The sequence below is a fragment of the Saccostrea cucullata genome, unplaced genomic scaffold (assembly GCF_032062105.1).
Source record: "Saccostrea cucullata isolate Sc308-1 unplaced genomic scaffold, CSIRO_AGI_Scuc_v1 ctg926, whole genome shotgun sequence".
Taxonomy (NCBI): Eukaryota; Metazoa; Mollusca; class Bivalvia; order Ostreida; family Ostreidae; genus Saccostrea; species Saccostrea cuccullata.
In genome coordinates this window covers 16,859-31,085 of record NW_026940428.1, presented here as the reverse complement: position 1 = coordinate 31,085, position 14,227 = coordinate 16,859, and the positions used below count along the sequence as shown (strand labels likewise).

At 33.9% G+C, this 14,227-nt stretch overlaps 1 protein-coding gene across 2 annotated transcripts; it reads left to right on the top strand.

Moving 5' to 3' along the window:
* Positions 1-1,106: 1,106 nt before the first annotated feature.
* LOC134255402 (flotillin-1-like) lies at positions 1,107-13,447 on the top strand. 2 transcript variants are annotated; one of them, XM_062737914.1, is made up of 13 exons: positions 1,107-1,230; positions 3,815-3,890; positions 4,300-4,390; positions 4,590-4,733; positions 5,111-5,230; positions 6,133-6,147; positions 7,693-7,788; positions 8,213-8,365; positions 8,569-8,750; positions 9,083-9,128; positions 9,274-9,411; positions 9,773-9,937; positions 12,202-13,447. In XM_062737914.1, exons 1-13 carry the CDS (start codon positions 1,185-1,187, stop codon positions 12,226-12,228), a joined length of 1,299 nt encoding a protein of 432 aa, XP_062593898.1. In that variant the 5' UTR covers positions 1,107-1,184; the 3' UTR covers positions 12,229-13,447. The 2 variants fall into 2 exon arrangements, with proteins under 2 accessions (XP_062593898.1, XP_062593899.1); XM_062737915.1 differs by lacking the exon at positions 6,133-6,147.
* The last annotated feature ends 780 nt before the right edge of the window (positions 13,448-14,227 follow it).

Sequence of the window (14,227 nt, the reverse complement as noted above, 5' to 3'; positions counted from 1 at the left end):
AGAACTTTCAAAAATACATTTTTAGACGGGGTCACGTGACCCCGTCTATTAGTTTACTGTCAGAGCCATGAAAAAGGAAGCCGTGGTGATAACACATGAATTAAATCTACGCTATATGAAAGAGTGCAGAAATTGTTTTGATCAAAATATAAGCATTCTATATCAAACTGAAGAAAGTGATAAGAACTTTTTATAAATGAAATTAATGTAGCATTTTGTAAACGTAAACTCAAAATATTAAATGTTAAACACACTATAGTAAACAAAGTACCCTCCTGCGTAGTATTATATATATCATCCATTGTTTACTTCCGGACAATATATTATATATACCAGGTGAAATTCGGACAATTTAAAAAGGTTTCTAGACTTAAATGAAAAACGCGAATTTATATTATTCACAGTTTTGTTTTTAGTTTGTTATCCTACAAAATTATCAAACCTCGTTAAAAAAATTTACATTTGTGAAATCTAGCATGAAAATTATTTTGACCCCGTCTTTCAGTACTGTCTCAGTACTTTGATTAAACTACAGTTTTGGCATTGAAATATCTATGATTTATGAAGGATGCTACCAAATTTTCACGAATATTTAATTTTAAAATGTTAATTTTGATTTGGATGTCATTTACCCTCTCCTTTGTTTGGTCTTCATTAATTCCGCACAGGACAATACACCCCCCCCCCCTTTCCACCCAATAGGATTTCAAAGTTAGGATACTCAAGTTTTTTTTCTAGCCTAATTGCTTTTCAACTTTTTCCCTGAAGGTTCATTTCACTTTTAAAACATTGCTACTGATCTAAATTCATGATATAATACTCCTTCTGAATCCCAAATTGCATCAAAGAGCATGCTGTAATAATATTAATTATAATGCCAAGAATAATGTTCAATGTCTCTAAAATATGTTTTTAACAGGAAAGTTTATAGTTCAATGTAATCACTTTTTGGGAAATCAAAGTGAATGTTGAATTAAAATCTACAACATTTCAATAGTTTATAAAATATATCCATTGCAACCACACCCATGAATACATTTCCACATCTCCAGCAAGTGTTGCCTAATTTTGATATTGACCAATCATATTCAAGGAAAATATTTACCTCGAACATCTAAACAGGAAAACGGTCAACCATTGCGAAAGAGTAATAACATTTCGAAAGGTAGTTTTCTTCAGCAAAGATGGGGTTCGAGACATGTGGTCCGAACGAAGTAATGGTGGTTTCAGGTAAAATTATTTACACTTTTTACTAGTAATTGCATGAAAGACCAATTGCACTTTTGGGTATGGCACTGCATCGTTTTGATTCGCAATACATATCATTAGCGTTTCAGCAAAAGCTATCATATTTCCATTAAACTGTATTGCGTTTTAGACATTTAGTAACAAAAGATGTAAACATTCACTTGTAATATGCATTAAAATATGTTAAGAAATAATAAAATCAGGATAGACAGTGAAGACATCAAGTTAGTTATGCCTGGTCGTTCGTGCATAATAATGAGGCAGCCAAGATAGTGGGCAGGGTCAATTTGATGTTTAACATGGATGATGGACGCAACCGGAAAGGCAGAAAGCGGATAAGAGATGCATAGAAAAGCAAAATCGCTGGATAGAAATCTGGATGACTAAAATTCATAATTTATTATGAATGATTGAAAAAAGAAACAATTTGAAAGTAAAAAGGCTTTTTTAACAAATAAGTTAACAAAAAATTAAATCGAAAAAATTTAACTACCTTTATTTATAGCAAATAAATTTGGAATATTGATTAGAATTATTTCACCATTTTAATATCTGTATCTGAAAAATGTTTGACTGAGTGGACCAGGAATTAAACCCCTGACCCTTGTATCAGTAGTCAGGTGCTCTACCTACTAACCAGGCAATATCCACAGCCAAAACCATTACATTCCTCCATCCTCCTTAAACTGTCTTTGTCCTTGAAGACAATGGAAATTCTTATTTGCCCTTGGCTGTAATTGCACATGCAAATTCAGGAGTGTTCAACAGCACCAAACCTGTAACTACTAACATGAATGGATAAAATCTATGACAGGACCAGGATTTGAAACCAGAACCCCTTTACTATTCTGTAGTCAGGTGCTCTGCCAGCAGAGCTACCCAGGCCAATATCCATGCAGCGTTTTTTTTCCTTATATAACTGGTGCCGATAAACGGCACCGTTCCCAATGCCAAAAAACGTTAATTTTTCCCAATTCTGTGACTAAAAATTCCCAATTCAACTGTGAAGCAAAAGATTACGACGGAATCGTATTTCTTGTTAAATGAAACATTGTACAAGTTGACTAATTGTTTCACTTCTGCTTAAATCGAAAGTAGACAAAGTTGTAATTTGGCGGGAGCAGTGGTTTAGACAGCGTTGTGTCATATTATATTTTGACAAATTGAAAGCATGACAATGTGAAAACAAGGGACGTTGATATAAAAACAATAAGTACTTGTTTATTCTTTAAAACAAGCAGTAATAGGTAATTAAGTTGGAATAAACGCAAAATACGTTGCATTTGCATAAATAAGAGAAAATTCTCCTTTGTTTTTCTTCGATGTTATTTTTCCCAATTGAACCGGTACCGGACTCTTTCCCAATGGGACATCACCATGGAAAAAAATCGCTGCCATGACCCCAACATATCTATACACTCAAAGAAATCCAGTCAAAGCGCCCCCTAATAAAACCGTCCCGTGAAAGCGTCCCCTGATTTTGGTCAAAGCGTCCCCTGATTTTGGTCAAAATGTCCCGTGATTTTGGTCAAAGCGCCCCTTATAGAATTTTACAGTAAAATGATGTAACAAAACCGCCCCCAAATATTGGTCAAAGCGTCCCCTGATTTTAGTCAAAGCGCCCCTTACATTTTTTTCTTAGAAAAAATCGTGTGGGAAGCGTCCCCAAGCAATATATATATATATCCCCAATTTTGGTCAAAGTGTTCCCTGGGTCAAATCGCCCCCTAATATATTTGTACAAACATGTTACGGAATAAAACTATTTTGTATTTATAATATTATCATTGTTTGGCAGTTACTTGAAAAAATTTCTATAAGGGGATGCTTTGACCAAAATCAGAGGACGTTTAGACCATTACTTGGGTATCGACTCGAAACATTTTTTTCCTGTTAAAATATATAGGGGGCGCTTTGACTAAATCAGAGGGTGCTTTGACCAATATTTGGGGGCGGTATTTTTCTACAAAAATATGTTAGGTGGCGCTTTGACCAAAATTAGGGGACACTTTGACTAAATCAGGGGAAGCTTTGACCAATATTTGGGGGCGTTTTTTTTTCTATAAAAATATGTTAGGGGGCGCTTTGACCAAAATCAGGGGGCGCTTTGACGAAAATCAGGGGACACTTTGACCAATATTTGGGGGCGGTATTTTTTCTATAGAAATATGTTAGGGGGCGCTTTTACCAAAATCAGGGGGCGCTTTGACTAAAATCAAGGGACACTTTGACTAAAATTAGGGGATGCTTTGACCGTGACGTTTTTATTAGGGGGCGCTTTGACTGGCTCCCCACTCAAACATTGAAATCTTGAAGAACTCATTTAGGAAAAAAGAAATTTTTAATTGTAATTGAACTTTCATTAAAATGATTTTTTAAATGAATATATCTAGTGAAAACGGATTATTATCACTCACTTCTGCAGGTTTTGCTTCAGATGATAATTTATAGACTCTGCAAGATATTGAAAATGATGCTTTTTTCAATGGAAGATCATCATGAAATTAATAAAAAAATATATTGTTTTTATCTTTTTGATGAGATTAATTTTTCTGTATCATTTCAGGATGCTGTCACTCGGGGTCCACATTTATTCCTGGTGGCCGTGTGTTTGTTTGGCCTCTCATTCAGAAACTGCAGAGGTAGGTGAAGGTGTATGCACACTTCTCAGAAAGTTTAACATTTGGCACAATTTTTAAAGTTTTTTTTATGTGTACCTTAAAAAGTAGACACATTATTTTTCATTATTTATTGTAACAATGTAATCAATGTCACATTGAGTGAAGAGTCTCTTTAGATACTTTTGATACAATTATGTGAATACAATATTATTGAGACTCTGTTGAATCATAATGGATAATTCAGTCTACAGGTGTATATAATGAGGGGACATTCTGTTGGTAGGTTTGTTATACACTATATATCATGGATAATATCATATTATCATGGAGAGGACTTATATGGGCAGTGCCTGCTATCCAATCCTGTTTTGTTTATTCATAATAAAATATTGTTTAAATTAAAATAAATACACAATATACTCTGTTCCAGGCTCTCTCTGAACACAATGACCCTACAGATTGACAGTCCTAATGTCTACACACAGCTGGGCGTGGCAATATCTGTCACAGGAATCGCTCAGGTAACACAACAGATTTATTTTAAACAAATTGAAATTGCCACATGTATTATATACATGTTCATAATTTGTCGTATTCAAAATTTAGAGCAGGTACTTGGTATGAATTTGTAAGCGTAATCATGAAAACGTGTTACACAAGTTTGATTTTCTGATTATTTATTATGTTAGAATTATTCAGTATTGATATTTGATTACACAGGTAAAAATCCAGGGATCATCTAAGGAGATGATGGAATCTGCGTGTGAGCTGTTTTTGGGTAAATCAGAGCGTGACATTGAGAGGGTGGCCTTGGAGACCCTTGAAGGTCATCAGAGAGCCATCATGGGAAATATGACAGTAGAGGTAAAGTGATCAAGGACAGGTGAGGTTAAGACATCTATTTACAGCATTAACAGAGAGACTTAGGTAGGATTATCATGACACCTGGGTAACACTGGTTTCCTTCCCCTAGTTTCTCTTTAAGTTTGTCAGTCAATATTTTTTTTCTTTACATTTTTGACTTTTTCTGTACATCCACTTTAACAGTATCAACTAAGGACTAAGATAAACGATTGATCCACTGAAAGAATGCAAGTGTATAATAAATATATATAGGATTGTCCAATCTTTGACTCAGAGTAAGAGGAAATAAGATTGAGATACACCTTTTTAGTGGACTTATCGAGAAATATATAGTTTATTATTTTTATAATTCACATAAGCCATTTAATTAATTTCAGGAAATTTACAAAGATCGTAAGAAGTTCTCTAAGGCTGTGTTTGAAGTGGCCTCCTCTGATCTGGTCAACATGGGCATCTGTGTGGTCAGTTACACCCTCAAGGACATCCGAGACGACAGGGTAAGTCTCCACCATCATACTGCCAAGTTTCACTCGTTTCTGACTAAATATTTGTAATACAAGAGTCTTAACACTGATTGTGGTGGGCTGTCCCTTTACGCTTCTGTGGACACAGGAACCAGACCATGTAACTATGACTGGAATGTTCTGTTGTCGTCAAAGACTTCTTGATTTCCATAGTTGCTTATGACTGGAATGTTCTGTTGTCGTCAAAGACTTCTTGATTTCCGTAGCTGCTTATATCTTTTGTTATTATGGTCATTGATTGCTTCACACTCAAAAAAACTTCCTTTTTGTTTAGAAATAGAATCCCTTTCATTGTATATCATTGATAAGGTTTGAGTGGATTGTCACAACATGTTTGGTGGGCATAATTTGTGGCATATTTTTGTTAATTATTATATCCAAGCATTAGAATGGCTTTTTAGATTTGGTTGTTGGTTTGTGGAAAAAAAAACCAGTTCAGTTTTGAATTGTTTGACCTATCATCATAATCATGTAGCATTGATTACTGATCACTGAATATACATTTTTTTGAAATATATCGTTCTTCTTTCAGTTTAAACTTGTTAAACAGATCAGTTTCTGAATATTTGATAGACAAACAGAAATAATGTATAGACAGTTCCTTTATACATGAGGGTTAGAGTATTGATACCCTTCTTTAAAACAACAATATTTAAGATATTAACTACATATGCAGCTTTCTCAGTATCCCTTGTTTAAAAGATTCTAAATATACATGTATTACAATTCAGTATTCTTGCCTGTTGATTTGAATGTTCATTTTTTCTTAAGTTCTTGAACATATTGATACAATTCAATCATTTATTAAATAATGGATCTTAATACATGTATTCTGTTACATTAGTATAATGTTGAAATTTTATTTTTTCTATCAGAATGAGCCAGAAACAGTAAAAAAAAAATAATTTTTATGCATGTTTGTTGTTCACTAATTATTCTTCTATTTTAGCTCTACTGGTCTATAGTTTTGGTCCCATTTCAATGAAACTGGGTACTTAATTTAGTAAACTAGATGTAATTCTCGTTCATTGTGTTTCCTTTTGCCAAGTAATAAGGCTATAACTACTTGAAATAGAAATTTTCATGCACAGATGAAGAGGGGGGTCGGGGGGGGGGGGGTCAAGACCCCCCCTGGAATTTGGAGATTATTAAATTTATATACTAAAGCAAGAAAAAGGTTACCTAGGACCCCCCTCGGAAGACAAAGACCCCCACTGTTAAACGCGAATTTGTGTTAAATTGGTATGAAAATCAAAGGTTTGAAGCATTAGAAGTCATCAATTAACCCCACCATGTTGCCATGGTTGTTTATAATGATTTATTGAAAAATATTTCCATTTCTAAGTTTTTTCTCTGTGATAACTCTTTGAAAGTTAGCAGAGCTGATTTCTTGATAATTCTACCAGAATGTAAATAGGCAGGTCGATAGGTCAGGAGCTAAGGAGGCTTAATATGCATGCAAATCTTGTGCGCATCTGTCTCTTTGTCTGACGCTAAGAAGGCCAAATACGCATTTAAATCTTGTGGGGCTGCCTTTGTGTTTGATGTCAGTGGGTGAGGGCTATTAAAATTGCATGGGAGTCCTAGCCCGTTATGCAAATTATCCCATGTTTCCCACTATCGTTGATGCCCTGGCATACTATACTGACTAGACAGTGATTCCTTAAATATGCTATCAAGCTCAATATAAAAGAAATTTAAATTGTTGAAAATTTATACTTTTAACAGTATTTCATATCCTAAAAGGGTGTCATTAATGTACATATTCATCATTTGTTAGTGAGCATTGTGGTACATGGGCCTGTTTATCTTGTTGCATTTGCATACTGTTAATCAAGTGTGACTGATTGAAATCTTAAATGCTTTTGATAAGTCATCCTTCATAACCTTCTTCGGTTGCACTCTTTCTTAGGTTTATTATTATATTAATGTGTATTAATGTCACATGAAAGGATACCCAAAATCTGGGGGTGGGGGTAGGTTGCTTTCCAAGTTTCATATTGTAGTGAATGAAAAAAATTCCCTACCCCATTCTTTCTCTTCTGTTTGTTTGACCTAGTAGAGCATCCTTAGGAATTACATAATTTTTATTTCTTGTATACATGTTAGAAGAATTTGTGCCAGTTTGTATCACTGCATGGTTCATTAGTTTATCCAGAAAGGATACTAATAATTTGATTTTGTATTAATCAAAAAAAAAAAGGGAAAGGAAAGAAAGAAAGAAAAAGGAGGAAATTCACACATATTTATATTGTAATATGAAAATTTTTGGGATGGATACTGGTTGTGTGTCTTTCTCTAAGAAGAAGGAATATGAAATACCTTTACATAAACAATCATTCTGATAATGATATAAAGTTGATTGCATATTTTGATTATTATAATTGAACCATATGTGTAGAAATATAAAAGATTCATCTATTTCTGTTTTGCAGGGTTACCTGAAGTACCTTGGTATGGCTCAGACAGCTACAGTCAAGAGGGACGCAAGAATGGGGGAGGCTGAGGCTCGCATGGAGGCCGGAATCAGGGTCCGAATCTGTATTCATTTCTATTAATTATATATTAGATTACAAGCATCCTCATATCATGTAAATTCTGTAAAAAAAAAATTCAAATTTATCATAAACGAACTCTTTATAGTCCCACAAAAGAACTTTATTTACAGAAATATTTTGAATGTGTTTGCGAGAGCCTAAGATTAGAATGACCAAAGTGTTGTTTGGCAATGGCAATTCAAGCATTCTCATGCAATTTTTTTTGGAAGTCATTGCCTTTGGGATTTGATGAAGCCATATATAGGATTTAAAATGAAATAAAATGCGGAATATTTTTCTAAAAGCCAAGTTATTTGACGAATTTCAAGTAACTGTAAAGATCTAGATAATCTTTGAGCCCTTTCAGATTTTGTTGTTTTAAAGTAGAATCTAAAGTAAATGATTTTGCGTATTACAGGAAGCTAATGCTGAGGAGAAGAGAATGGCTGCCAGGTACACAACAGATATTGACATTGCTAAGTCACAGAGAGATTTCGAGTTGAAGAATGCTGCCTACGACATGGAGATTCAGACCAAGAAAGCCCAGTCTGACTTAGCCTACGAACTACAGGTCAGTTCTTATTAAGAAATATTGATAACATGTATGTCCTTACTTAGGTAAGAAAGCATACCTGTGCTCACCTATAAGCTGGATTTTGATTATTGATATATCAGTTGCATATTTGGACATATTTTCTGTAGATAAGATGATACTGACACCTATCAACTACAAGTTTACATATAAATAATCAATCAATAAACATTCAATTAAAGGCTGCCAAGACCAAACAAGCAATCAAAGAAGAAGACATGCAGGTCAAGGTCATTGAAAGGACTCAACAGATTCAGCTCCAGGAACAAGAAATCACCCGCCGCGAAAGAGAGCTGGAGGCCACAGTCCGCAAACCTGCTGATGCTGAGAAGTACAGGCTTGAGAAACTTGCCGAGGCCAACAGGTAAATGTCAAGTATAGGCTAGAGATGTGTGCCGAGGCCAACAGGTAAATGTAAAGGCTAGAGATGTGTGCCAAGGCAGCAGGTAATATAAAGTAAAGGCTAGAGATGTGTGCCGAGGCCAACAGGTAAATGTTAAGTATAACTACAGACTTGGTTTACTGAGGTTAACATGTAAATACAATATGTTATTAAAAAATTGAAGTTAACATGATACCAATGGTCTTAATGTGGCACATTATTTACCAGTTAATCTTTTAATGTAAAGTGGATCTTTTTAGAGTGTTTTATAATGCTTTTATCCCTGTAAATAAATCTTTATATTTTATTGACAGAACACGAGTAATCTTAGAAGCCGAGGCTGAAGCAGAAGCCATTAAGGTAGGTGTGGCCAGAATTCTACTTTCAGTTTATCTTCAACACAGGAAATAAGCATGGAAAATAACTTACCTGTTATATGATTTTAATTTCATGCAGAACTCTAAATGTAAATGTGATGACTTATGTCGTGATTATTTTTGTTCAGGTGAAGGGTGAAGCTGAGGCCTTTGCTGTGGAGGCTAAGGCCAAGGCTGAGGCAGAACAGATGGCTAAGAAGGCCGACGCCTGGAAGGATTACCAGGACGCTGCTATGGTTGACATGATCCTGGAAACTCTACCAAAGGTAGGACTTATTGTCAGTCAAAGGTACCAGACATTATTCTGGAAACTCTACCAAAGGTAGAAATTATGTACTAAAATTATTACCAAACTTAGCCCATATTATGTCAGCCAGTGATAACAAAAATGACAATATACTGGAAACTCTACCAAAGGTAGGACTTATTGTCAGTCAAAGATACCAGTAATGACAGTATACTGGTGGCTGCTGAGGTGTTTATTCCTTTGTGCAAAGTTAAGTATCAATTCATAGTGTGTACACTATGTTAAGTGAGTTTCTGTTCCTCTGTGGAGTGTTACTATTAATATGTGATGGAATCTTTTCTCTCTCTGCACTGTTGAGTATTTATACGTGTCTATTTTAGGTGGCTGCTGAAATCTCGGCCCCTCTGTGCAGTGCTAAGAAGATCACCATGGTGTCCAGCGGTAAGGGAGAAGTGGGAGCTGCCAAACTGTCCGGGGAGGTGCTGACCCTGATGGAGAAGATGCCACACGTGGTGGAGAATCTGACCGGAATCAACATCACCAAGGTACGGTGGCGGTCTGATCTATAAATAGGGGGTGGCTGATAACACCCACCGTCTGATCTGTAAATAGGGGATATGATATGTCCAGTGTCAGTCTGATCTATAAATAGAAGGTGGTGGTTAACACAAACAGTCTGATCTATAAATAGGGGGTGGCTGCTAACACAAACCTTTGTTTCTGTTCATTAAATTTTATTTGGCATGAATTTATTTTAGCAAGTAACTCGGGTAAGTTTGGTGTTTTCTGGGTCTGGGACCTGTTGATTTGTTTCCTAGTTTTTTTTTTTCTTTACTGTTTTTCTTCCTTTATATTCACAGTAGTTTCCCACCAGAGTTACTGATTAAGGCCATTTTGTCTCATCATTTTTAGGCTTTTTTGTGCACAAATAGTTATAAGAATAGTACTGTATTAAAACTTTATCTAAGGGCTTTTTGGGGGCTTTCATTTTAATACAGTAGTAAGTAGATGTATATCATTTTGTTGGATGTGTTTTACTTCAACAACAAATAATTTTTTTCTGGATATAGGTTCCAAAGGCAAGGGATACACAGCAGGCTATGCACCACTTTAGATTTTAAATATTTTGTTTTGTTCATAGCACTATTAACTTGATATTCCTGGTTTTTTGGGGGAAAGCTGGAATAAAATAATGAATGATCCCTTTGTAGCACTTCATGGAAGCAGTCAAGTGTAAGTGACTTATTCATCTAGTGTATACAAGTATTCAAAGGTCTCTCTACTGAATAAATTACCATACAAGTATTGAAAAGTCTTTACAGAATAAAATACCATATAACTATTGAAAAGTCTTAACTGAATAAAATACCATATAACTATTGAAAAGTCTCCATTTAATAAAATACCATAAAGTCTCTACTGAATAAAATACCATACAAGTGTCCTAATGTGTTAGAACTATCTTAAACACAGTTGTATGAACAAAATCATCTGTACAGGGAATGAATATGGTATCTAAATGTGAAAGTTGTTAGCAGTTATCTGTTTTATATCCTTATCTATAACTGTAAATACTTATAAGTGTAAACTTGTATATACATATGTACATGTATAGAAATAAATGTTACATTCTATAGACATATAAATGCTTTAAGATAAATTGCATTATCATTAATTAATTTTCAATGTACAATGACATACAAAAGAAATGCAGCATACTAAGTAGGAGGAAATCAGATAAAGGGGGATAATTTTGTACTTAGTGCAGACATTCTGAAGTTTATGTCACTGTTAATTTAATGGTTGACTGATCTTCATCGTGGTACAGGACCTAGCTCAGAGGCCCACTTAATAAAATTCATCATATTTTGTTGAATTAAAAAATTAGAAAAAGATTAGATTTCTCTTCATCATAGATGTTGCAGTAACATTCCCATCAAAAAAGTTCTTATTTCTTAGCAAAGGGAAGGCTTCCAAATAATGACTATAAAGCATTTTGATTGCTTTGCCTGAAAATTTCATATTTAATTTCAATGTTAGAATCTAAGCTAAATTGTAAATAGCATCGTATAAAAATGTTGATATTTGTTGTTTAAAGCTTGTTGCATTTCTTTGGTATGTCGACATAAGTATAAATTTTACTAACTAGTATTTAATGATTGTAACCTATAAGCTCTCTTCAGAATATTCAAACAACGAAATAATAGCAAACTCGCACTTAATTACAGTTTGAAAGAATTCCCTTAATCCTGCGAAAATCAGCAACTGGATAACTTTTTTACCTATCACACATTTAGTATTTTACGCTTTGTGATGCCATGCAAACAAAAAAAAAATATATGTTTGCATTTGTATTTTACAGAAAGTTGAGAAAGTATGCATTATTATCTATCTAATAAAATCATCCATTAATAATTGATAAATCCAACTAAAAAATATATATGTATATACTGTCTTGAAATAAAGAAGAAAAACACGAAAAACCTTGGGAAAGCTTTAGGTCTTTCATTTTATACGTGTACAACTTGTACAACTGGAGTACAACATTTTTCTATTCAAGCATTTACAGTAATTGAGTTTGCTGTAAACTTGTTTTACAGTTATAAAAATACACTTTCATTGAATTTACAGGATTAAAAAGGGAAATGTATATCCAATGTGCCTGTCTTTTTGAGACACAATTTCTTAAATTGACTGTCATCTTGTTTCAATCAAGATAATGTGCGAAGATTGTTTTAATTTGGCCTGTCTTTAATATAGTGATATATAAATATCCAGTGTACTAAATGCCTGCTGTTGTATTTTGTAGAACATCAAGGCTGCAACCAGAAGATAAACAGTTCCACAGAGTCGTCGGCCATCGTTATTATCCTCCGTATGGGCATGTCACTGTAGACTGTGTATTGTTAGACAAGTTATCTCCCTTGAACAAGTCATCAACTTTAGAAGTTACAGTACATTATTCATATCAAATATTTACATGCTTATTTACATCATTAATCTGATACTCCAGGGACTATGATTTTCCATCTACAATTGTTCTGGTTTTCGTCAGGCTGTATTTGAGTTATTGGCAGCTTATGTATATTTATTATCTGTACTTTATATTTTGTATTTGTTAAGTTTGCATAATGCAGTGTATATCCAACATCAACCAGCACTTAAGAAGTCATCTAGTCATATGACCAGTTCAAAGGTGTGTGTGCTGAGAAATAAAACATTGGCAAATTGTTACGCACTGTCTGTCCCCTAGGTTCAGATTATACTGTAGATTTTTTTTAGCAATTTTTATCCCAATTTTTTTAACTTCTATTTGAATTGCAAGTATTTGAACAATTTTTGCCTTTTCTTTTACCTTTTTAAAACCACCAGTTTCTGTAACTACAGACCATTTTAATATCTCGCATCATCCTTACAATCATTAGTTATTACTTTGATGTTGTAATCCTCAGGTTTGGGGTGTTGCAGTCATGGTTAACATTATACACTGAGCTGTTAACCTGTAGAGCTACTGTCTTAGCAGAGACATCATTTCTCAGTGTATTTGTGAATAAAGGTTGGACTTTGCCATGCTATTTTAATGCTCAATATAATGAATTTGGATAGGACTAGATACCAAAGAAAGAAACCTGGTTTGTTTTAAACAGTTGTATTTTTAATACATAAATGATTTTCTCAAACACTAAGTGTACAATCAAAAGTTTTATCATGATTGTATTTGTGATTTTTTTTAAATAGATAAAACATTGTAAATTCCATTTTTTATACTAGTTTTTTAAAGTTGGTCAGAATTTGTGTGACGGGGTACTGAGAGTTTTATCAGACCTTGAAGCTGCTTGACTGATTGTCTTTAACGACAGAGTTATCATGCATAGGGGATGCCGTATTCCCAGTTCCAGAAATCCTCAAAATAATGGATGCTTACGTGCATTAATCCAATAATGCAGACTTATACAGGTACATAGCTAAATTTATAACATTGTTAATATGTATAAAATTATGTATGTCTTTGTACATTGCAATAATTGTCATTAATAAATACCTACATATACATACTGGGCTTATTTCTATGTCATGTGGCCGCTTTGGATGATTGGCCCATACTGATCTATCAGCTCTACATTCAGATGAGAGAGCTGTCCAAATCCTCCCTTGTGGATTGGGGATGGATTGAGAGAATTTTTACTGTTGGATCAGTAATTACTGTTAACATGTTACATTTGATGGTGCATTCTTTGGTGGAAAGAAACTTCCTCTAATTCAAGTACAATGCTAAGTGTTTTAAACATTGATACATAAATTAGAACATTAAGAAATGTGCTAAATCAAATCTAAGCTAACTTGCTTAAAAATCAATCTCCACTAAATATTGAATACAGTGGACCTTCAGATATCCGGATGCTTCAGTATCCGGACGATTTTTCATCGGAACAGAATTTTTTAATGTTATTTTGACTTGTTTAACTGGTGATTCAGGTATCCAGACAAATTGACTGAGAACCAAAGCGTCTGGATAAATGAGGCTCCACTGTATATATAAATCATTATGTCAGAATAATTATCAACTGCATAAGTTGTAATAAAAAACCAAATTCAACTTCAAAATTTTGAGAAAAATAATTAATCTGAAGTAATTTTGAGTTTTGTGGATTCAAGTTTTATTAAATAAAAATAACTTTTTTGGGGGAAAGCTAAAGAAATAGTTGGGGTCAGTTGCAAAAACTCAACTCAGCCAGAAAAATATGTAATAAAATGTTTACTTGGTTCTTCGTGAATTATAAAGCATATACTGACACAAACCAGGTTATACTCAAATAATTTGGTCAAGAATTAGA